The following is a 20,661-nucleotide window of genomic DNA, read 5'->3' on the forward strand; positions in this document are numbered from 1 at the left end:
GTAGGTGGCTGAGACCCAGGCCATGGAGGATTAAACCCAAGATGTAGACAAAAAAGTGTTAAACAAATCAAAATATATTTTATATTTGAGATTCTTCAAAGTAGTCACCTTTTGCCTTGATGGCAACTTTGCACACTCTTGGCATTCTCTCAACCAGCTTCATGAGGTAGTCACCTGGAATACATTTCAATTAACAGGTGTACCTTGTTACGTTAGTTCGTGGAATTTCTTTCCTTCTTTATGCGTTTGAGCCAATCAATTGTGTTGTGACAAGGTAGGGGTGGTAAACAGAAGATAGCCCTTTTTAGTAAAAAACCAAGTCCATATTATGGAAATAACAGCTCAAATAAGCAAAGAGAAACAACAGTCCATCATTACTTTAAGACATTAAGGTCAGTCAATGCGGAAAACTTCAAGAACTTTGAACGTTTCTTCAAGTGCAGTCGCAAAAACCATCAAGCGCTATGATGAAACTGGCTCTCATGAGGACCGTCACAGTAAAGGAAGACGCAGAGTTACCTCTGCTGCAGAGGATAAGTTCATTAGAGTTACCAGCCTCAGAAATTGCAGCCCAAATGAATGCTTCACAGAGTTCAAGTAACAGACACATCTCAACATCAACTGTTCAGTGGAGACTGCGTGAATCAGGCCTTCATGGTTGAATTACTGCAAAGAAACCATTACTAAAGGACACCAATATGAAGAAGAGACTTGCTTGGGCCAAAAAACACGAGCAATGGACATTAGACTGGTGTAAATCTGTCCTTTGGTCTGAGTACAAATTTTAGATTTTTGGTTCCAACCGTCGTGTCTTTGTGACGATGATCTTGGTATTATCAGACCGGAGAATCTTGTTTCTCATGGTCTGAGAGTCTTTAGGTGCCTTTTGGCAAACTCCAAGCGGGCTGTTATGTGCCTTTTACTGAGGAGTGGCTTCCGTCTGGTCACTCTACCATAAAGGCCTGATTGGTGGAGTGTTGCATAGATGGTTGTCCTTCTGGAAGGTTCTCCCATCTCCATAGAGAAACTCTAGAGCTCTGTCAGAGTAACAATTGGGTTCTTGGACACCTCCTTGACCAAGGCCCTTCTCCCCTGATTGCTCAGTTTGGCCAGGCAGCCAGCTCTAGGAAGAGTCTTGGTGGTTCCAAACTTCTTCCATTTAAGAATGATGGAGGCCACTGTGTTCTTGGGGACCTTCAATGCTGCAGACATTTTTTGGTACTCTTCCCCAGATCTGTGCCTCGACACAATCCTTTCTCAGAGCTCTACAGACAATTCCTTCGACCTCGTGGCTTAGTTTTTTACCTTGTATAGACAGGTGTGTGTATTTTTGAGGGTGACAGGTAGCCTAGTGGTTAGAGCGTTGGACTAGTAACCGAAAGGTTGCAAGATCAAATCCCCAAACTGAAAAGTTGAAAATCTGTCGTCCTGCCCCTGAACAAGGCAGTTAAACCACTGTTCCTAGGCCGTCATTGAAAATAAGAATTTGTGCTTAACTTACTTGCCTTGTTAAATAAGGGTTAAAAAAATAATGTCCAATCAATTGAATTTAGCACAAATGGACTCCAATCAAGCTGTAGAAACAACTCAAGGATGATCAATAGAAACAGGATGCACCTGAGCTTAATTTTGAGTCTCATAGCAAATGGTCTGAATACTTATTTTTGCAAATTTATTTAAAAAAAGAAAACTGTCTAAAAACCTTTTTTGCTTTGTCATTATTGGGTACTGTGTGGAGATTGATGAGGAACTTTTTTTCTTTAATCTATTTTAGAATAAGACTGTAATGTAACAAAATGTGGAAAAAGTGAAGGGGTCTGAATACTTTCCGAATGCACTGTACAGTCGTGGCCAAAAGTTTTGAGAATGACACAAATATAAATTTTTCACAAAGTCTGCTGCCTCAGTTTGTATGATGGCAATTTGCATATGCTCCAGAATGTTATGAAGAGTGAGCAGATTAATTGCAATTAATTGCAAAGTCCCTCTTTGCCATGCAAATGAACTGAATCCCCCAAAAACATTTCCACTGCATTTCAGCCCTGCCACAAAAGGACCAGCTGACATCATGTCAGTGATTCTCTCGTTAACACAGATGTGAGTGATGACGAGGACAAGGCTGGAGATCACTCTGTCATGCTGATTGAGTTCGAATAACAGACCTGAAGCTTCAAAAGGAGGTTGGTGCTTGGAATCATTGTTCTTCCTCTGTCAGCCATGGTTACCTGCAAGGAAACATTTGCTGTCATTATTGCTTTGCACAAAAAGGGCTTCACAGGCAAGGATATTGCTGCCAGTAAGATTGCACCTAAATCAACCATTTATCGGATCATCAAGAACTTCAAGGTGAGCGGTTCAATTGTTGTGAAGAAGGCTTCAGGGCGCCCAAGAAAGTCCAGCAAGCGCCAGGACCGTCTCCTAACGTTGATTCAGCTGCGGGATCGGGGCATCACCAGTACAGAGCTTGCTCAGGAATGGCAGCAGGCAGGTGTGAGTGCATCTGCACGCACAGTGAGGCGAAGACTTTTGGAGGATGGCCTGGTGTCAAGAAGGGCAGCAAAGAAGCCACTTCCTTTCCTGTGGCAGTCCTCATGAGATCCAGTTTCATCATTGCGCTTGATGGTTTTTGCGACTGGACTTTTTATTTATTGACTGACCTTCATGTCTTAAAGTAATGATGGACTGTCGTTTCTCTTTTCTTATTTGAGCTGCTCTTGCCATAATATGGACTTGGTCTTTTACCAAATAGGGCTATCTTCTGTTTACCACCCCTACCTTGTCACAACACAACTGATTGGCGCACACACATTAAGAAGGAAAGACATTCCACAAATAAACTTTTAACAAGGCCCACCTATTAATTGAAATACATTCCAGGTGACTACCTCATGAAGTTGGTTGAGAGAATGCCAAGAGTGTGGAAAGCTGTCATCAAGGCAAAGGCTAGCTACTTTGAAGAATCACAAATATAAAATATATTTTGATTTGTTTAACGCTTTTTTGGTTACTACATGATTCCATATGTGTTATTTCATAGTGTTGATGTCTTCACTATTATTCTACAATGTAGAAAATAGTAAAAATAAAGAAAAAACCCTAGAATGAGTAGGTGTGTTCCAACTTTTGACTTGTACAAGTCTAATATTAAGGAACATGAAAGTTCACATGTTCCACAAAGCATTTCTACCAAAAAACGCATTTTCATTAAGTTAAAAAGGTTTTCGTTCAAATGGCTCTCCTGTGAAGTAGTAACCCGTAACATACGCCTGGTTTCCTGAAACTAGTCACATTTTAGCCTACTCAACAACCTGACTCAAACAGAGAGCAATGACATTTATGTTAGCTAGCTGGCTAAGTCTATCCAGCACTTCAACTCTTCCAAGTCAAGGTACAGCTTTTGGTTTTATTAATTTATTGCCTCTGGGGCTCATCTGTGTAACTGCTAAACTTCTTGCTTTACACTGTACTGCGTGATTGTACAAATGGAATGGATTGTGAGTTTACTAACACGTTAGTTCTAGTAGCTATTTGTTGACTATGACATTAGCTAATATGGTGACAACAATGTAGGCTGTGTGTAGAGGTTTTTTCACCTGATCAGACCACTGTTGTGTGCATTGAATTCCAAAAGTGAAGGGGAAATTTGAGAGGAGGAGAGCGCGTAGATGTGATTATGCTATTTGTATGGCTGCTATGAAAGTGAATTGTGTGTGCGGTGATCAGGGGTGTATTCATTCAGCCAATTCAGTTAAGAAATGTTTTTTAAACGGAAGCAAATGGAGCGAAACTGGAATGGACCTACCTGAATTTGTCCAATAGAATCTCTCGTTTTAGTTACAAAACGTAACGTTTGGACTAATGATTACACCCTAGTTCAGCTAGATGTAGGCAAGAGTGTGCTAGGTGGTATTGACTGTTTCACTTTCTGTCACCTTGATTACTCCAATTTTTCTTTCGATCTGTGCACCTACGTTATGAACTTTAATTTGTAGGCTCGGTTGTAGCAACCTCATGAAGGGTTATAGGGCAAATTCGAGTATCAGTAGCCTAAACCTATCAATGTTACATTGAGCTGGGTGAATGGAATATGATTGACAGTCATCCCATATGCTGTAATAGAAATAAGGCTGTGCTCATAAAAAAATGTATCATCCACCCTAATCTTAAAAGGCACAGACCGCCACTGGATTCATCAAAAGACAGTAATTAGTTAATTTGATACAAAGTAAAACATCTATTGAAATGGCACTGTGGATGTATTAGACTTCAGAATTGCATTGGGGTATACTCATATTTCAAGCTAATGTATGGGTTTTGGGTCCATGACATTTATTAGCTTACTCAGTGCCACACATAGATTACAATTCTAAAGAACTTTACACAAATATAAGCGTCGTAGCTCTTATAGCGGGACTTTAACCGTAAGAAATCACCTCACTATTCAGTCTATCAGACATTGATATTGCTATGTACAGCCTTAACTATGGCTCTTGGATGATTCTACATGTTTTATCTGTTAGCATCACTTTCAATGGGGTACCTTTATTTTGAAAGCGAACCGCTGATTCACGGTTATGTTGTTCACAACACAACCCACATGTTTCGGGAACACGGCCTATGGCTGCATGTGGATGTGGCAATCTGACGACGTGTCTTTGCTCAGCAGTTGTCAATTTTGCTGCAGCGGGAACCTTCGACTTTTATAAGTACTGACTGCTGGTGAGACATCTTTTGAATGAATTCTCTATTTTGTTTCTCTATTTGCCTACCTCAACGTTAGTCTATTGCTAGCTAGTCAGATCCTAGCCTGCTGTAGCTAACGTTCTCTATCGACTACAGTAACGTTAGCTAGAAGCGGCCATATTGTAGTAACGTTAGTCGCATATTTTATCGTCCCCCCCAGTTTTCTTGTCATTAAGTAAAGTTGCTGAGGAAATCGAAACATTTGCAGCCTGAATAGATAAAGTGTTAAGTACGAACCGGTCAAAGGGTCACGCGTATTACCGGCTGGCCACATCAAGCCCAGACGATAGTGGAGGTCTATGCCCAGCCTAGCTAGTACTAGTAGCCTACAGCTTGATTTAACGAACCTTTTCTAGCTAGACATTTCAGCAGCCACATCAACAGACTAACATGAGAACTTCGTTAGCCAACGTTACACATTTGATTTATGACAGTACTATAGCTAGTTACGTTAGCTATCATAATGACCCTGTCCAGTTGTACAAAATTGACAGTTTAGCTTCCATTTATGGTAACCCTGGCTGATTTGTGATAGCCATGGATGAACTAGCTAATCGTAGGATAAAGCAGTGGGCACTGAATTGGCACTATTTCTGTAACTACAGTTATCAATCCTTAGCAAAACACCACAACTAACTATACTGAACAAAAATATAAACGCAACAATTTCAAATACTTTACTGAGTTAGTTCATATGAGGAAATAAGTCAATTAAAATAAATACATTAGGCCCTAATCTATGGATTTCACATGACTGGGAATACAGCTATACATCTGTTGGTCACAGACATACCTTTAAAGAAATGGGCCTCAGGTATTTCTATGCATTGATAAAATGCAATTGTGTCTGTAGTTTATTCCTGCCCATACCATTCATAACCCCACTGCCACCATGGTGCACTCTGTTCACAACGTTGACATCAGCAAACTGCTGGCCCACAAGTCATACATGTCAATTGCATGCTCCCTCAACTTGAGACATTTGTGGCTTTGTGTTGTATTATAAAACTGCACGTTTTAGTGGCCATTTATTGTCCCAACACAAGGGGCACCTGTGTAATGCTCATGCTGTTTAATCATATTCTTGATATGCCGCTTGTCAGGTGGATTTATTATCTTGGAAAATGAGAAATGCTCATTAACAGGGATGTAAACAAATTTGTGCACAAAATAAGCTTTATGTGCGACTGGACCATTTCTGGGATCTTTTATTTCAGCTCATGAAACTTGGGACCAAAACTTTGCATTTTATATTTTTGTTGTGTGTAGTATAGCTGGCTAACTTCAGCGCTTTAGACTGTTGACAACAATTGGTGCAAGCCGGTGCACCAAGCTATTTTCTACCAATTATCTACAACAACGAGACAATTTGGTTTAGCTTACTCACAAGCAGATGTACACCTGTATATCAGCCTAAAGGATGCCCACTTTATTGTGATTTATAAATAGCTGTGTACTGTCCTCAGGTCACATTGCCATGATGTTGCAGAGGCTGGCCTTGTGTTCCAGTCTACGGTCCAGGAGCCTGCAAGCAAATGTTTGCCCACGCTTTGCCAGGGCAGTTTCCCAAGCCAAGTGTAAGTAGCCTACACCATTCCAAAAAATACTGCACTGGTGCACCCCACTACAGATGACACTTGGCACTTAACACACCTCTTTGGCAGTCTCAGATGTTTGTCCATATAATAGCCAAACATATGCTGTTGTCAGACAACCCAAGGTTTACGACGAGAACTGCTGTTTATCCAAAACGTACTGAAGTTATTTGGGGTCATGTTCAGTAGGCATGAAACGGAAGCAAACAAGTTAAATATGAGGGTACTATCTGAACTAAGAAACTTTCATTTTTGTTTTTTGTTGCATAATGTTTTGTTACGGTGTGCCCTAATGAACATGACTGGTGTTAAATGAATGTCCTGTTATCTGTTGCAGTCCCTGTCACCCATTCTCCTGGGAAGTCAGCAGCGCACCGCAGTGAGCTCAGACAGGCCAAGCGCATTGTGGTGAAATTGGGCAGTGCTGTGGTGACGCGGGGAGATGAGTGTGGCTTGGCCCTCGGGCGTCTCGCCTCCATTGTGGAGCAGGTGAGGCCACGACCCGGTCATTGATGATATAGGTTGTAATGACCAGGAACTACTTACGAGAACCAGAAATAATGTAGAAATAGAATATCCAGAATATTGAATGATTATGTGGGTTTTGATTGGCATTGAAAGGTATCTTCTAAAATTTAAGGGGAGAAACTGCTGAGGTAATGTTCAGTTACATTTTGGTGGGTCTTTAGAGAACACTTGTTGAAGATAGAATTAAGTTGATGAATAAGTGGTGTGTAAGAAGAGCTCATTGTTGTGTGTGTCCCTTAGGTGGCCGTGCTGCAGAACCAAGGCAGGGAGATGATGATTGTCACCAGTGGGGCCGTTGCTTTCGGAAGGCAGAGACTGAGACACGAGATCCTGCTATCTCAGAGCGTCAGACAAGCCTTGCACTCTGGACAGAACCAACTCAAAGAAATGGTATACCAAATCACCTCACAACAGATTGGATGACAATGAACAATAGATCAATAACTATTGTCATATTGGCTTTTACTCATGATTTCTATTTCTCTGCGCTTCAGTCACTTCCAGTTCTGGAGGCCCGGGCGTGTGCAGCTGCTGGACAGAGTGGCTTGATGGCTTTGTATGAAGCTATGTTCACCCAGTACAGCACCTGCACTGCACAGGTACAAACACACTTACAAAAGTATTACTGTATCATTCTTTGCAGATGGAATTGCATAGTGTCTGATGTCACTACATTCATGTATTGTTTTTCTATGCCTTTTCTTAGCCAAAGTTGTATTGACAAATCAAATGTTATTAGTCACATGCACCGAATACGACAAATGTAGAACTTACAGTGAAATGCTTACTTACGAACCCCTAACCAACAATGCCGTTTTAAAAAATGCAGATAAGAAATAAAAGTAACAAGTAATTAAAGAGCAGTAGTAAAATAACAATAGTGAGAATATACAGGGGGGGTAACGGTATAGAGTCAATGTGCGGGTGCACCGGTTAGTTGAGGTATTATGTACATGTAGGTAGAGTTATTAAAGTAACTATGCATAGATGATAACAACAGAGAGTAGCAGTGGTGTAAAAGAGGGGGGCAATGCAAATAGTCTGGGTAGCCATTTGATTAGATGTTCAGGAGTCTAATGGCTTGGGGGTAGAAGTTGTTTAGAAGCCTCTTGGACCTAGACTTGGCGCTCTGGTACTGCTTGCCGTGCGGTAGCAGAGAGAACAATCTGACTAGGGTGGCTGGAGTCTTTGAAAAAATGTTGTGCCTTCCCCTGACACCGCCTTGTATAGAGGTCTTGGATGGCAGGAAGCTTGGCCCCAGTACATGTTTTTAGAATGACTATGCCTACGTTAAACCCTCAAACTGAGATCTTTCGTATGCCTCTTCAATAGATCCTGGTGACGAACCTCGACTTCCACGATGAGCAGAAGCGTCGCAACCTGAACAGTACCCTCCACGAGCTGCTGCGCATGAACATAGTGCCCATCATCAACACCAATGACGCAGTTGTACCGCCCCCTGTTCCAAACAGTGACCTTCAGGGGGTAAATGTGGGTACTTTGTGAAGGGCATGCTGGGAATGCGTAGTGTGGTTGTGATGGTTTATTACATAAGGCATATATTTTCTTTTACTTTTTCCACCCACACAAATGTTTCATTTTGGTTTCACATTTGTTTGAAAATAAATGTAATTAGCTTTGATCATTTCAACTTTTATTAGTGATTCTTCATGCATCTGAGGGGCGAATCCGGACTTCCACTTAGGTTTGCATTGGCATTAATGGAAGACTAAGTGAAAACTTGGCTAATGTGGAAGTTAGGAAATGACTTATGTTGAAGTCAGAGCCAATGCTAGTATAGAGGGGCCTATTGTAGCAAGTTTTTACTTAAGAGCAAGTGCTCTTACTTTAAAATTACATCCTAGGCTAGGGTACACTGCATAGTTATGATGCATGGGTATGATGAGCTGTTTGCATGTATTAAATGGGGTCATGCTGTTTTATGTTTTTTTCTTGCATTTTAGGTAATACACATCAAGGATAACGACAGCTTGGCTGCAAGACTGGCTGTTGAAATGAAAGCAGACCTTCTTATTGCTCTATCTGATGTTGAAGGTATGTAATGCATTTAGAAAATGAGCTACGTTGTTGTTCATTTACTCTCAGCTAAAATAAAAAAGTATTTGCGTTGACCATGTTGTATCCCACAGGATTGTATGACAGCCCCCCAGGAACAGATGACGCTAAACTCATCGATATCTTCTACCCCGGAGACCAGCAGTCTATCAGATATGGCTCAAAGTCCAAAGTGGGCATTGGGGGCATGGAGGCAAAGGTTAGTGGCAAGCAACCACCATCTACACTCCAAGTGTTAAAATAGTGTGGTTGGCCGTTTGATAGAAGGTTTAATCAATCAATCAATCAATTTCATTTATAAAACCCTTTACATCAGCAGTTGTCACAAGTACTTTTACAGTAATTCGGACTAAGGCCCCAAAGTCAAAAGCAAGCAGAAAGAAAGAGGCAAGGAAATACTCCCTAAATAGAAGAATCCTAGGGAGGAACCAGGCTCAGATGGGGGACACCCTCCACTGGCTGTACTGGGTATGTTTCATTATAAATGTTTATTTGAACCATGTTGTCTCACCCAGGTGAAGTCTGCTCTGTGGGCGCTTCAGGGTGGCACGTCGGTCGTCATTGCCAATGGCACCGACCCCAAAGTCACGGGCCACGTCATCACAGACATAGTGGAGGGAAAGAAAGTGGGCACATTCTTCTCTGAGGTCAAGCCTGCTGGTGAGTCACTGATACCTTTTGTAGAGAAATAAACTCCAACCTACAGTAGATTAGAAGCAGTAGTTACACTCATTAATAAACTACATTGTTTGTAAAAATGCAGTTCATTACATTACATTTCATGAGCATTTGTAACATTTATAATAATGTATAAAGAATTTATAAGCATTTCATGTAATGGCTCATGTATGAAAGTGGTTATAAATAGTCACTGAAACAGTTAAGTTAATGAGATGCCCCACTCAGGTTCATGTTGTTGTGGGATGTGACACACAGGTCCCACTGTGGAGCAGCAGACAGAAATGGCCAGGCAGGCAGGCAGGACTCTGGCCACTCTTCACCCAGATGAGGTGAGCGTTCCCTTTTTTACACTTTTCACACCACAGAGCTGTGCCGAGCTATACTGACTGGCCTGGTTATAGAGTGCCCATCTGAGCTGATGTGTGATCTATCTCTGCTGTACTTTAGTAATCTTTTTAAGACATCTGTATTCATTCACACTCAACCAGAGAGGAGAGATAATTTGCCGCCTGGCTGACCTGCTGACAGAGAAGAAGGATGAGATCCTCAGTGCCAACAAGAGAGACATGGAGACTGCAGCATCAGCAGGTACTCAATGTAGCTTCATCAGGTCACAATGGCCTCACAAATTAGGATCATACCAGAAATTGTTAATATTGCTGACACAAGCTGTCTGTCGATATCAGTAATTGATATAAGCCATAAGAATGTTGGTCTTATATTTTAGTGTGATTCCCTCTAGGCCGTCTCTCCCAACCCCTGTTGGCAAGGTTGAGTCTGTCCACATCGAAGCTGAACAGCCTAGCCATAGGTCTGCGTCAGATTGCTGTATCGTCCAGGGACAGCGTGGGACAGGTGCTCCGCAGGACCAGAGTCGCCAACAACCTGGAGCTTGAACAGATCACTGTGCCCATCGGGGTCCTGCTGGTCATCTTTGAGTCTCGACCCGACTGCCTTCCTCAGGTCAGTCACCTGATGGTGGCCATGCTGCTAAAACACAAGGCTCATCCTGGGCCCAATCCCAAATGGACCCCTAGACCCTTCACCCTAGGCACTTGTGGAGATCTGAGAGGATTTGATTGGAAAATAAGCAATATGGTGAAACTTTAACATAGCCTATTAGAGAGCAAGGTGAAGCTATTACCATATTGTTTACATTTGTCAAATCCTCTCTAATTTATTAGTTATCTGAATATTTGTTTTACTTTACCCCATTTTTCTACTTGGTAGTTACGATCTTGTCTCATCGCTGCATGTCCCCTACGGACTCGGGAGAGGCGACAGTCGAGAGACGTGTCTTCCGAAACACAAGCCGCACTGCTTCTTGACACACTGCTCGCTTAACCCTGCAGCTAGCCGCACCAATGTGTCGGAGGAAACACCATCCAACTGACGACCGAAGTCAGCTTGCAGGCGCCCGGCCCGCAACAAGCAGTTGCTATATCCGCAATAACATCTGCTAAATATGTGTATGTGACCAATAAGATTTGATTTAGAGCACGATGACACAAGGAAATCGCGGCCGGCATAACCCTCCCTTAACCCGGACGACGCTGGGCCAATTGTGAGCTGCCCTATGGGTATCCTGGTCACGGCCAGGCTGTGACATAGCCTGGGATCGAACCCAAGGCTGTAGTGGCGCATCAGCACTGCAAAAGTGCCTTAGACCGCTGCGCCACTCGGGAGGCCTCAAATCCTCTCAGATTTACAGATTTTAAGTACACAGGACATATGGTCTAAGGGTTGATTTGAGATTCCACCCTATTGTCTTTTATTTTCAGAGACATGATAGTACTGATGTGTGACTGAAGTGTTGTATGGACTTGTACCGATATGAAATACAGGTATCAGCTCTGGCTATTGCCAGTGGAAATGCTCTGCTACTGAAGGGGGGAAAAGAAGCGGCCAACACCAACCGTATCTTGCATCAGCTGACCCAGGATGCGCTCTCTATCCACGGGGTGAAGGATGCTATTCAGCTGGTAAGAGCTTCATTCTAATCAATGGGAAATTTGAGGCAGGAGTTGAGTTTTAGGTTATGCATAACACTTTTATTAGATACACTTACGTTACAGATAGGATAAATCATTTGTGTGGTGTGAACAACAGTACACTTGTACTGTAGGTCAGGGCTGGAGTACATTCCATTTTAATTCAGTCATTTTTTGCAAGTAAACTGAAATTCACATTTCCCTCAAACCTTCTCTATGAGAAGATAATTGGAATTGACTGAATTAAAAAGTAATTGACCCCAGCCCTGTTGTAGGTACATATTATTTTAGTTTGCATCGTAGTAAAGTATGTTATTAATGTGTGTGCTGTAGGTGAGTACCCGTGAGGAGGTAGAGGACCTCTGTAGACTAGATAAGATGATAGACCTGATCATCCCTCGAGGCTCATCCCAGCTGGTCAGAGACATCCAAAGAGCTGCCAAGGGCATCCCTGTGCTGGGACACAGTGAGGGCATCTGCCATGTCTACATCGACTCTGAGGCCTGCATCGAAAAGGCTATTGACATCAGTGAGTGCTTCATTACCCCATTGTTTATAAGCAACAACGTACAATGTGTAGTTTTAAACTTATGGTGAAGCTATCTTGTGGATGTCATGAACTATCAGTCTTTGCGTCTAGGCCGCGTGTCAAACTCGTTCCGCGGAAGGCAGAGTGTCTGCCGGTTTTTGCTCCTCCCTTGTACTTGATTGATGAATTAAGGTCACTGATTGGTAAGGAACTCCCCTCAACTGGTTGTCTAGGTCTTAAAAACCAAAAACCAGCAGACGGCTTTAGTTAACATTAAATTATGTAATCATTCATTACTCATTCATACACCCAGTCCTCTTAAGTCAGTGGTTCCCAAACTTTTTATAGTCCCGTACCCCTTCAAACATTCAACCTCCAGCTGCGTACCTCTAGCACCAGGCTCAGCGCACTCTCAAATGTTGTTTTTTGCCGCAATTGTAAGCCTACCACACACACTATACGATACATTTATTAAACATGAGAATGAGTGTGAGTTTTTGTCACAACCCGGCTCGTGGGAAGTGACAAAGCTCTCTTATAGGACCAGGGCACAAATAATATAATTTTGTTCTTTATTTAGCCATCTTACATATAAAACCTTATTATTCACAATTGTTGAGGAACAAACTCACCACAGGTTAATGAGAAGGGTGTGCTTGAAAGGATGCACATACAGTTGGAAGTCAGAAGTTTACATACACCTTAGCAAAATACATTTTAAACAATTCCTGACATTTAATCCTAGTACAAATTCCCTGTCTTAGGTCAGTTAGATCACGCTTTATTTTAAGAATGTGAAATGTCAGAATAATAGAGTGATTTATTTCAGCTTTTATTTCTTTCATCACATTCCCAGTGGGTCAGAAGTTTACATACACTAAATTAGTATTTGGTAGCATTGCCTTTAAATTGTTTAACTTGGGTCAAACGTTTCGAGTAGCCTTCCACAAGCTTCCCACAATAAGTCAGGTGAATTTTGGCCCCTTCCTCCTGACAGAGCTGGTGTAACTGAGCCAGGTTTGTAGGCCTCCTTGCTCGCACACGCTTTTTCAGTTCTGCCCAATTTTCTATAGGATTGAGGTCAGGGCTTTGTGATGGCCACTCCAATACCTTGACTTTGTTGTCCTTAAGCCATTTTTCCACAACTTTGGAAGTATGCTTGGGGTCATTGTCCATTTGGAAGACTCATTTGCAACCAAGCTTTAACTTCCTGACTGATATCTTGAGATGTTGCTTCAATATATCCACATAATTTTCCTTTCCTCATGATGCCATCTATTTTGTGAAGCAAAGCACCCCCACAACATGATGCTGCCACCTCCGTGCTTCACTGTTGGGAAGGTGTTCTTCGGCTTGCAAGCATCCCCCTTTTTCCTCCAAACATAACGATGGTCATTATGGCCAAACAGTTCAATTTTGGTTTCATCAGACCAGAGAACATTTCTCCAAAAGGTACAATCTTGGTTCCCATGTGCAGTTGCAAACCGTAGTCTGGCTTTTTTATGGTGGTTTTGGAGCAGTGGCTTCTTCCTTGTTGAGCAGCCTTTCAGGTTATGTCGATATAGGACTAATTTACTGTGCATATAGATACTTTTGTACCTGTTTCCTCCATCTTCACAAGGTCCTTTGCTGTTGTTCTGGGATTGATTTGCACTTTTCGCACCAAAGTATGTTCATCTCTAGGAGACAGAACGCGTCTCCTTCCTGAGCGGTATGACTGTTGCGTGGTCCCATGGTGTTTATACTTGCGTACTATTGTTTGTACAGATGGACGTGGTACCTTCAGGCATTTGGAAATTGTTCCCAAGGATGAACCAGACTTGTCGAGGTCTACACATTTTTCTGAGGTCTTGGCTGATTTCTTTTGATTTCCCCATGATGTCAAGCAAAGAGGCACTGAGTTTGAAGGTAGACCTTAAAATACATCCACAGGTACACCTCCAATTGACTCAAATTATGTCATTTAGCCTATCAGAAGCTTCTAAAGCCATGACATCATTTTCTGGAATTTTCCAAGCTGTTTAAAGGCACAGTCAACTTGGTGTATATAAACTTCTGACCCACTGGAATTGTGATACAGTGAAATAATCTGTCTGGAAACAATTGTTGGAAAAATAACTTGTCATGCACGAAGTAGATGTCCTAACCGACTTGCCAAAACAGAAGTTTGTTAACAAGACATTTGTGGAGTGGTTGAAAAATTTGTTTTAATGACTAGAGGTCGACCGATTTATGATTTTTCAACGCTGATTATTAGACGACCAAAAAAAGCCGATACTGATTAATCGGATGGTTTTTATTTATATATATTTGTAATAATGACAATTACAGCAATTCTGAATGAACACTTTTATTTTAACTTAATATGATATATAAAAATCAATTTAGTCTCAAATAAATAATGAAACATGTTCAATTTGGTTTAAATAATGCAAAAACACAGTGTTGGAGAAGAAAGTAAAAGTGCAATATGTGCCATGTAAAAGCTAAAGTTTAAGTTCCTTCCTCAGAACATGAGAACATATGAAAGCTGGTTGTTCCTTTTAACATGAGTCTTCAATATTCCCAGTTAAGAAGTTTTAGGTTGTAGGTATTATAGGAATATTTCTCTATACCATTTGCCTTTCATATACCTTTGACTATTGGATGTTCTTATAGGCACTATAGTATTGCCAGCCTAATCTTCGGAGTTGATAGGCTTGAAGTCATAAACAGCGCTGTGCTTCAAGAATTGCGAAGAGCTGCTGGCAAACGCAGGAAAGTGCTGTTTGAATGAATGCACATGAGCCTGCTGCTGCCTGCCACCGCTCTATCAATATCAAATCATAGACTTAATTATAATAAACACACAGAAATACGAGCCTTAGGTCATTAATATGGTCAAATCCGGAAACTATCATTTTGAAAACAAAACGTTTATTCTTTCAGTGAAATACGGAACCGTTCCGTATTTTATCGAATTGGGGCATCCAAGTGCAAATATTGTTGTTACATTGCACAAACTTCAATGTTATGTCATAATTATGTAAAATGTCATAATTGTGTCAAATTCTGGCAAATTATTTACGGTCTTTGTTAGGAAGAAATGGTCTTCACACAGTTCGCAACGAGCCAGGCGGCCCAAACTGCTGCATATAGCCTGACTCTGCTTGCACAGAACGCAAGAGAAGTGACACAATTTTCCTAGTTATTATTGCCTGCTAACATGAATTTCTTTTAGCTAAAAATATTTACTTTTGTATTGATTTTAAGAAAGGCATTGATGTTTATGGTTAGGTACATTGGTGCAACGACGGTGCTTTTTTCGCGAATGCGCTTGTTAAATCATCACCCGTTTGGCGAAGTAGGCTGTGATTTGATGGTAAATTAACAGGCACCGCATTGATTATTTGCAATGCAGGACAAGCTAGTTAAACTAGTGATATCATCAACCATGTGTAGTTAACTAGTGATTGTTAAGATTGATTGTTTTTTATAAGATAAGTTTAATGCTAGCTAGCAACTTACCTTGGCTCCTTGCTGCACTCGAGTAACAGGTGGTCAGCCTGCAACGCAGTTTCCTCGTGGAGTGCAATGTAATCGGCCATCATCGGCGTCCAAAAATGCTGTTACCGATTTGTTATGAAAACTTGAAATCGGCCATGCCGATTAATTGGTCGACCTCTAGACTCCGAAATAAGTGTATGTAAACTTCCGACTTTGTATTGGAGAGAGTCTGTCTTAAATCATGTTCCACACAGTCAGTCTGTGCCTGTATTTAGTTGTTCATGCTAGTGAGGCCCGAGAATCCACTCTCACATAGGTACGTGGTTGCAAAGGGCATCAGTCTTAACAGCGTGATTTGCCAAGGCAGGATACTCTGAGCGCAGCCCAATCCAGAAATCTGTCAGTGGCTTCTGATTTAAATTCTATTTTCACAGAACTGCTTGTTGCAATTTCGATGAGGCTCTCTTGATCAGATATCGGTAAGTGGACTGGAGGGAGGGAATGAAAGAGATCACGAATCCAGTTGATTGTGTCATCCGTTTCGGGAAAGTACTTGCGTAATTGCGCACCCAGCTCAATCAGGTGCTTTGCTATATCACATATTTTCTGTAAGCTTGAGTTAATTTGCACACAAAAAATCATGCAATGATGGAAAGACCTGTGTTGTCCTTGTTAATGCAGACAGAAAAGAGCTCCAACTTCTTAATCATAGCCTCAGTTTTGTCCCGCACATTGAATATAGTTGCGGAGAGTCCCTGTAATCCTAGATTCAGATCGTTCAGCTAGAAAAAACATCACCTAGGTAGGCCAGTCATGTGAGAAACTCGTCATCATGCAAGCGGTCAGGCAAGTGAAAATTATGGTCAGTTAAAACTTTAAGCTCATCTCTCAATTCAAAAGACGTGTCAGTGCTTTGCCCCTTGATAACCAGCGCACTTATGTATGTTGTAAAAGCATTACATGGTCGCTGCCCATATTGCATAGTGCAGAAAATACCCGAAAGTTCAGGGGCCTTGCTTTAACAAAGTTAACCATTTTCACTGTAGTGTCCAAAACGTCTTTCAAGCTGTCAGGCATTCCCTTGGCAGCAAGAGCCTCTCGGTGGATGCTGCAGTGTACCCAAGTGGCGTCGGGAGCAACTGCTTGCACGCGCGTTACCACTCCACTATGTCTCCCTGTCATGGCTTTTGCGCCATCAGTATAGATACCAACACATCTTGACCACAAGTCCATTTGATGGCCCAAAGCTGTTCAGTACTTAAAAAATATCCTCATGTTGTCCTAATTTCCAGTGATTTGCAGAAGAGGATGTCTTCCTTAATTGACCTCCCATAAACGTAACGGACATATACCAGGAGCTGTGCCAGGCCTAACACGTCTGACTCATCCAGCTGTAACGCATGTAATTCACTGGCTTGTATGCAAAGCAGTAATTGTTTCAAAACATCTCCTGCCGTATCACTGATGCGTCATGAAACAGTGTTGTTTGAGGAAGGCATTGTCTGTATAGTTTTTTTGGCCTTTTCCCCCAGCATTGTCCCAGCCATATCCGCGGCAGCAGGAAGATTTAAATCCTCTACAATAGTATGGGGCTTGCCTGTCCTAGCTTCTCGGTAGCTCACCATATAAGATGCTTCTAGCCCCTTCTTATTAATGGTCTGTTGCTTTTATACATGTCTTACTACTCGAAAGTCGTCTTTATTCTCGCTCAAACTCCCGTTGCTTATTTTTCTAATTGTCATGTTTCATTTCTAAATGTCTGCGCAAAAGTTCAGGTTTCCTGTTGGAGAGTTATGGTTAATGTGATTGGATGTTAATTATTTGACTAGGCTACCTGTATTTGACATTGTGTTGTTATTTCGCTCTACACTAGGTGGTTTTAATTACATTTTTGGTAGTGAAACGAGGCTAATCAGGCGGGGGGGGGGGGACTCACCCAAATGTATAGCCCTGTTGGAAAATATAAATGTACTGTTTGAAAATGTGAGTAAAAAAATATATTTTTATTTTATGTGCATCACATTTTTATTTGGCGTACCCCCTACGGCATTGTGCGTACCCCTCGGAATACCTGCTCTAAGTGAACGGTAGTCTAATAAATGTTCTCTCTGCAGTCAAAGACTCTAAATGTGACTACCCTGCGGCCTGCAATGCCATGGAGACCCTACTCCTCCACAGAGATCTACTGAGGACACCTCTGTTTGACCAGATTATAGACATGCTTAGAGTGGAACAGGTGAGACGTGCATACACCCACCATCTCTCCATGTAGACAATACACATACTCATACTGAGGCTTGTTCAGTAACTTATACAGATGACAGACATTACACAATCCAGAGCATTAACGCACTATATAGAGACATCATTTATAAAGGGAGAGACCGGGCCAACACTCTTAGACCTTTTGGTGTTGTCATCCAAAGCATTGTCATCTCTAAAGCAGGCATTCATAAACTTACCGGAGAACCCCACAGCAGAATAGTTAATTATTCCAACAATAACTTATTCATGTAGTACCTTGCCACCCTATCTGACCAATTGTACGGGGGGAAGGCATACTGTCTTTTTAATTTAAATCGTTGAAGCATCTACCTGGTCAGTTTAATGGGATATTGGTAAAAAGTATTCTAATGTTGAGATACTGTATGCGCGCACATCCTTCTTTGATTTTAAATGTTATGTCCCTTTAACTACACAGTAGAGGTATGTGTACATGGTCAAATACAGTCATCATTGAAAATGTAATGTCTTGTGTCATCCCACAGGTGAAGATCCATGCAGGCCCCAGGTTTGCCTCCTACCTGACCTTTAGCCCGTCTGAGGTGAAGTCTCTGAGGACAGAGTACGGGGACCTGGAGTGCTGCATTGAGGTGGTGGATAGTATGCAGGACGCCGTGGACCACATCCACAAATACGGCAGCTCCCACACAGATGTTATTGTTACAGATAACGGTGAGCAAATCCTGCAACGCACATGCACACATGAATACACACACACAGTTTTCAATGAGTTCTGTAGCACTGCATGTCAACGTTCCAATGTTGTCCTGTCCTAGTGTATAGGCCCACCATGCATTTATTTACAACAAAATAAATGTATGTTTACACTATAGGGTTCCAAAAAAGTAACGTTGATGTCAAATTATTTAAAATACAGTAACTGCTTCCTAGAATAATATATATTGTAATGTTTTTCTGCACAGAGAAGACGGCTGAACAGTTCATGCAGCAGGTGGACAGTGCCTGTGTTTTCTGGAACGCTAGCTCTCGCTTTGCTGATGGTTACAGATTTGGTCTTGGTGAGTACAAATAATTTTATCATATAAAAGTATAACAGTAAATCTAGTTATAAATGCTTTTAAAAAATGTATAAATGTTGTATACTTATGAATTGTAATGCTTAGTTTGTTATAATGCTTATACATGTGTATTCATGTTGAGTACAGTATTTAATTATATCTGTTAGTTTATTAATTCATATTCATGATTAACAGTTATTATAAAGTGTGTCTAGACCAGCACATACTGATCCGTATTGGGGTGTTGCAGGTGCGGAGGTTGGCATCAGCACAGCTCGGATCCATGCGAGGGGCCCAGTGGGTCTGGAGGGGCTGCTGACCACCAAGTGGGTCCTCCGGGGTGAGGGGCACACAGTGGCAGAGTTCTCAGAGGCGGGCAGTATGAAGTACCTTCATGAGAACATCCCTGTTCCTCAGAGATTCCCCAGCTAGGAACCACAGTCAGTCACAGAACTCTCCAATACAGGAACTGTCATGTAAAGTGGGAAGTGAAAACATTAAAAGTTCATTTTTATCAGTAGTGTTTAAATTGCAACCTTATATATGGATCTGTATGTGACTGTGGGGGTCAACAAACCACTTTCAGAAACCACATACATGAAAGCAGCAGGAGGCTGTTTTGTATCTGCAACAGTATCGGAGTGTGTAAAGTATTAAGATGACCTGGTAATGAATGAAGAGGTGGTGAACGGTTGCACAGGAAATTGAATGGTCAAAGTATACGTGTGTGTGTGTGTCTACGCTATATATACAAAAGTATGTGGAGACCTGTTCAAATGAATGGATTCAGCTTTTTCAGCCATACCCGTTGCTGACAGGTGTATAAAATCGAGCACACAGTCAAGCAAAGAGGCACTGAGTTTGAAGATAGGCCTTGAAATACATCCACAGGTACGCCTCCAATTGACTCAAATTATGTAAATTAGCCTATCAGAAGCTTCTAAAGCAATTACATTTTTCTGGAATTTTCCAAGCTGTTTAAAGGCACAGTCAACTTGGTGCATGTAAACTTCTGACCCACTGGAATTGTGATACAGTGAATTAATCTGTCTGTAAACAATTGTTGGAAAAATGACTTGTAATGCACAAAGTAGATGTCTTAACCAACTTGCCAAAACTATAGTTTAACAAGAAATTTGTGGAGTGGTTGAAAAACAAGTTTTAATGACTCCAACCTAAGTATGTATACTCCCAACTTCAACTGTACATACATGCATGCATGCATACAGTACCAGTCAAAAGTTTGGACAGACCTAGTAATTCCAGGGTTTTTCTTTATTTTTACTATTTTCTACGTTGTATAATAATAGGGAAGACCTCAAAACTATGAACTAACACATATGGAATCATGTAGTAATAAAAAAAAGTCTGAGACCGTGGTTGGATTCACAAGAAGTTGATCTTTAAACCTATGTAAAATATGTTTTGTTTTCTGAATTTTTATAATGAGTATTTCTGTATTTGAATTTGGCGCACAGCAGTTTTACTGGCTGTTGAAGAGGTGGGACGTTAACGTCTCACGTACCCAAGAGAGGTTAACTGACTTGCCTAGTTAAATAAAGGTAAAAAATAATAAATAAAAGTGCAATCATAAAAACCATCAAGTGCTTTGAGGAAACTGGCTCTCATGAGGACTGCAACAGGAAAGGAAGACCAAGAGTTACCTCTGCTGGACAGGATAAGTTCCTTCAAGTTTCCAGCCTCAGAAATTGCAGCCCAAATAAATGCTT

The 20,661-nt window shown here is 41.4% G+C and overlaps 1 protein-coding gene across 6 annotated transcripts; it reads left to right on the forward strand.

Moving 5' to 3' along the window:
* The first annotated feature begins 3,292 nt into the window (after positions 1-3,292).
* On the forward strand, positions 3,293-20,310 carry LOC139570588 (delta-1-pyrroline-5-carboxylate synthase-like). Of its 6 annotated transcripts, none has more exons than XR_011674121.1 (18): positions 3,293-3,388; positions 6,210-6,320; positions 6,676-6,827; positions 7,107-7,256; positions 7,361-7,465; positions 8,199-8,357; positions 8,831-8,921; positions 9,017-9,141; positions 9,458-9,602; positions 9,879-9,952; positions 10,112-10,211; positions 10,366-10,586; positions 11,468-11,605; positions 11,948-12,143; positions 17,744-17,865; positions 18,398-18,584; positions 18,841-18,931; positions 19,182-20,310. XR_011674121.1 is itself a non-coding variant. In XM_071392566.1 (18 exons), the coding sequence occupies exons 1-18, from the start codon at positions 3,328-3,330 to the stop codon at positions 19,361-19,363; spliced, it is 2,409 nt and encodes an 802-aa protein (XP_071248667.1). In that variant the 5' UTR covers positions 3,294-3,327; the 3' UTR covers positions 19,364-20,310. The 6 variants fall into 6 exon arrangements, 4 of the variants coding, with proteins under 4 accessions (XP_071248667.1, XP_071248666.1, XP_071248668.1 ...); XM_071392566.1 differs by having other exon boundaries at positions 3,294-3,388; positions 8,199-8,351; positions 18,836-18,931; XM_071392565.1 differs by having other exon boundaries at positions 3,295-3,388; positions 18,836-18,931.
* The last annotated feature ends 351 nt before the right edge of the window (positions 20,311-20,661 follow it).

The sequence above is a fragment of the Salvelinus alpinus genome, chromosome 3 (assembly GCF_045679555.1).
Source record: "Salvelinus alpinus chromosome 3, SLU_Salpinus.1, whole genome shotgun sequence".
Taxonomy (NCBI): Eukaryota; Metazoa; Chordata; class Actinopteri; order Salmoniformes; family Salmonidae; genus Salvelinus; species Salvelinus alpinus.

Excerpts from the sequence above, each read along its gene's own strand:
- LOC139570588 (XM_071392565.1), top strand. The coding sequence starts at position 3,328 with ATGACATTTATGTTAGCTAGCTGGCTAAGTCTATCCAGCACTTCAACT. Across the intron at positions 11,606-11,947 it reads TGAAGGATGCTATTCAGCTG|GTGAGTACCCGTGAGGAGGT; the intron begins GTAAGAGCTTCA and ends TGTGTGCTGTAG. Across the intron at positions 12,144-17,743 it reads CGAAAAGGCTATTGACATCA|TCAAAGACTCTAAATGTGAC; the intron begins GTGAGTGCTTCA and ends TTCTCTCTGCAG.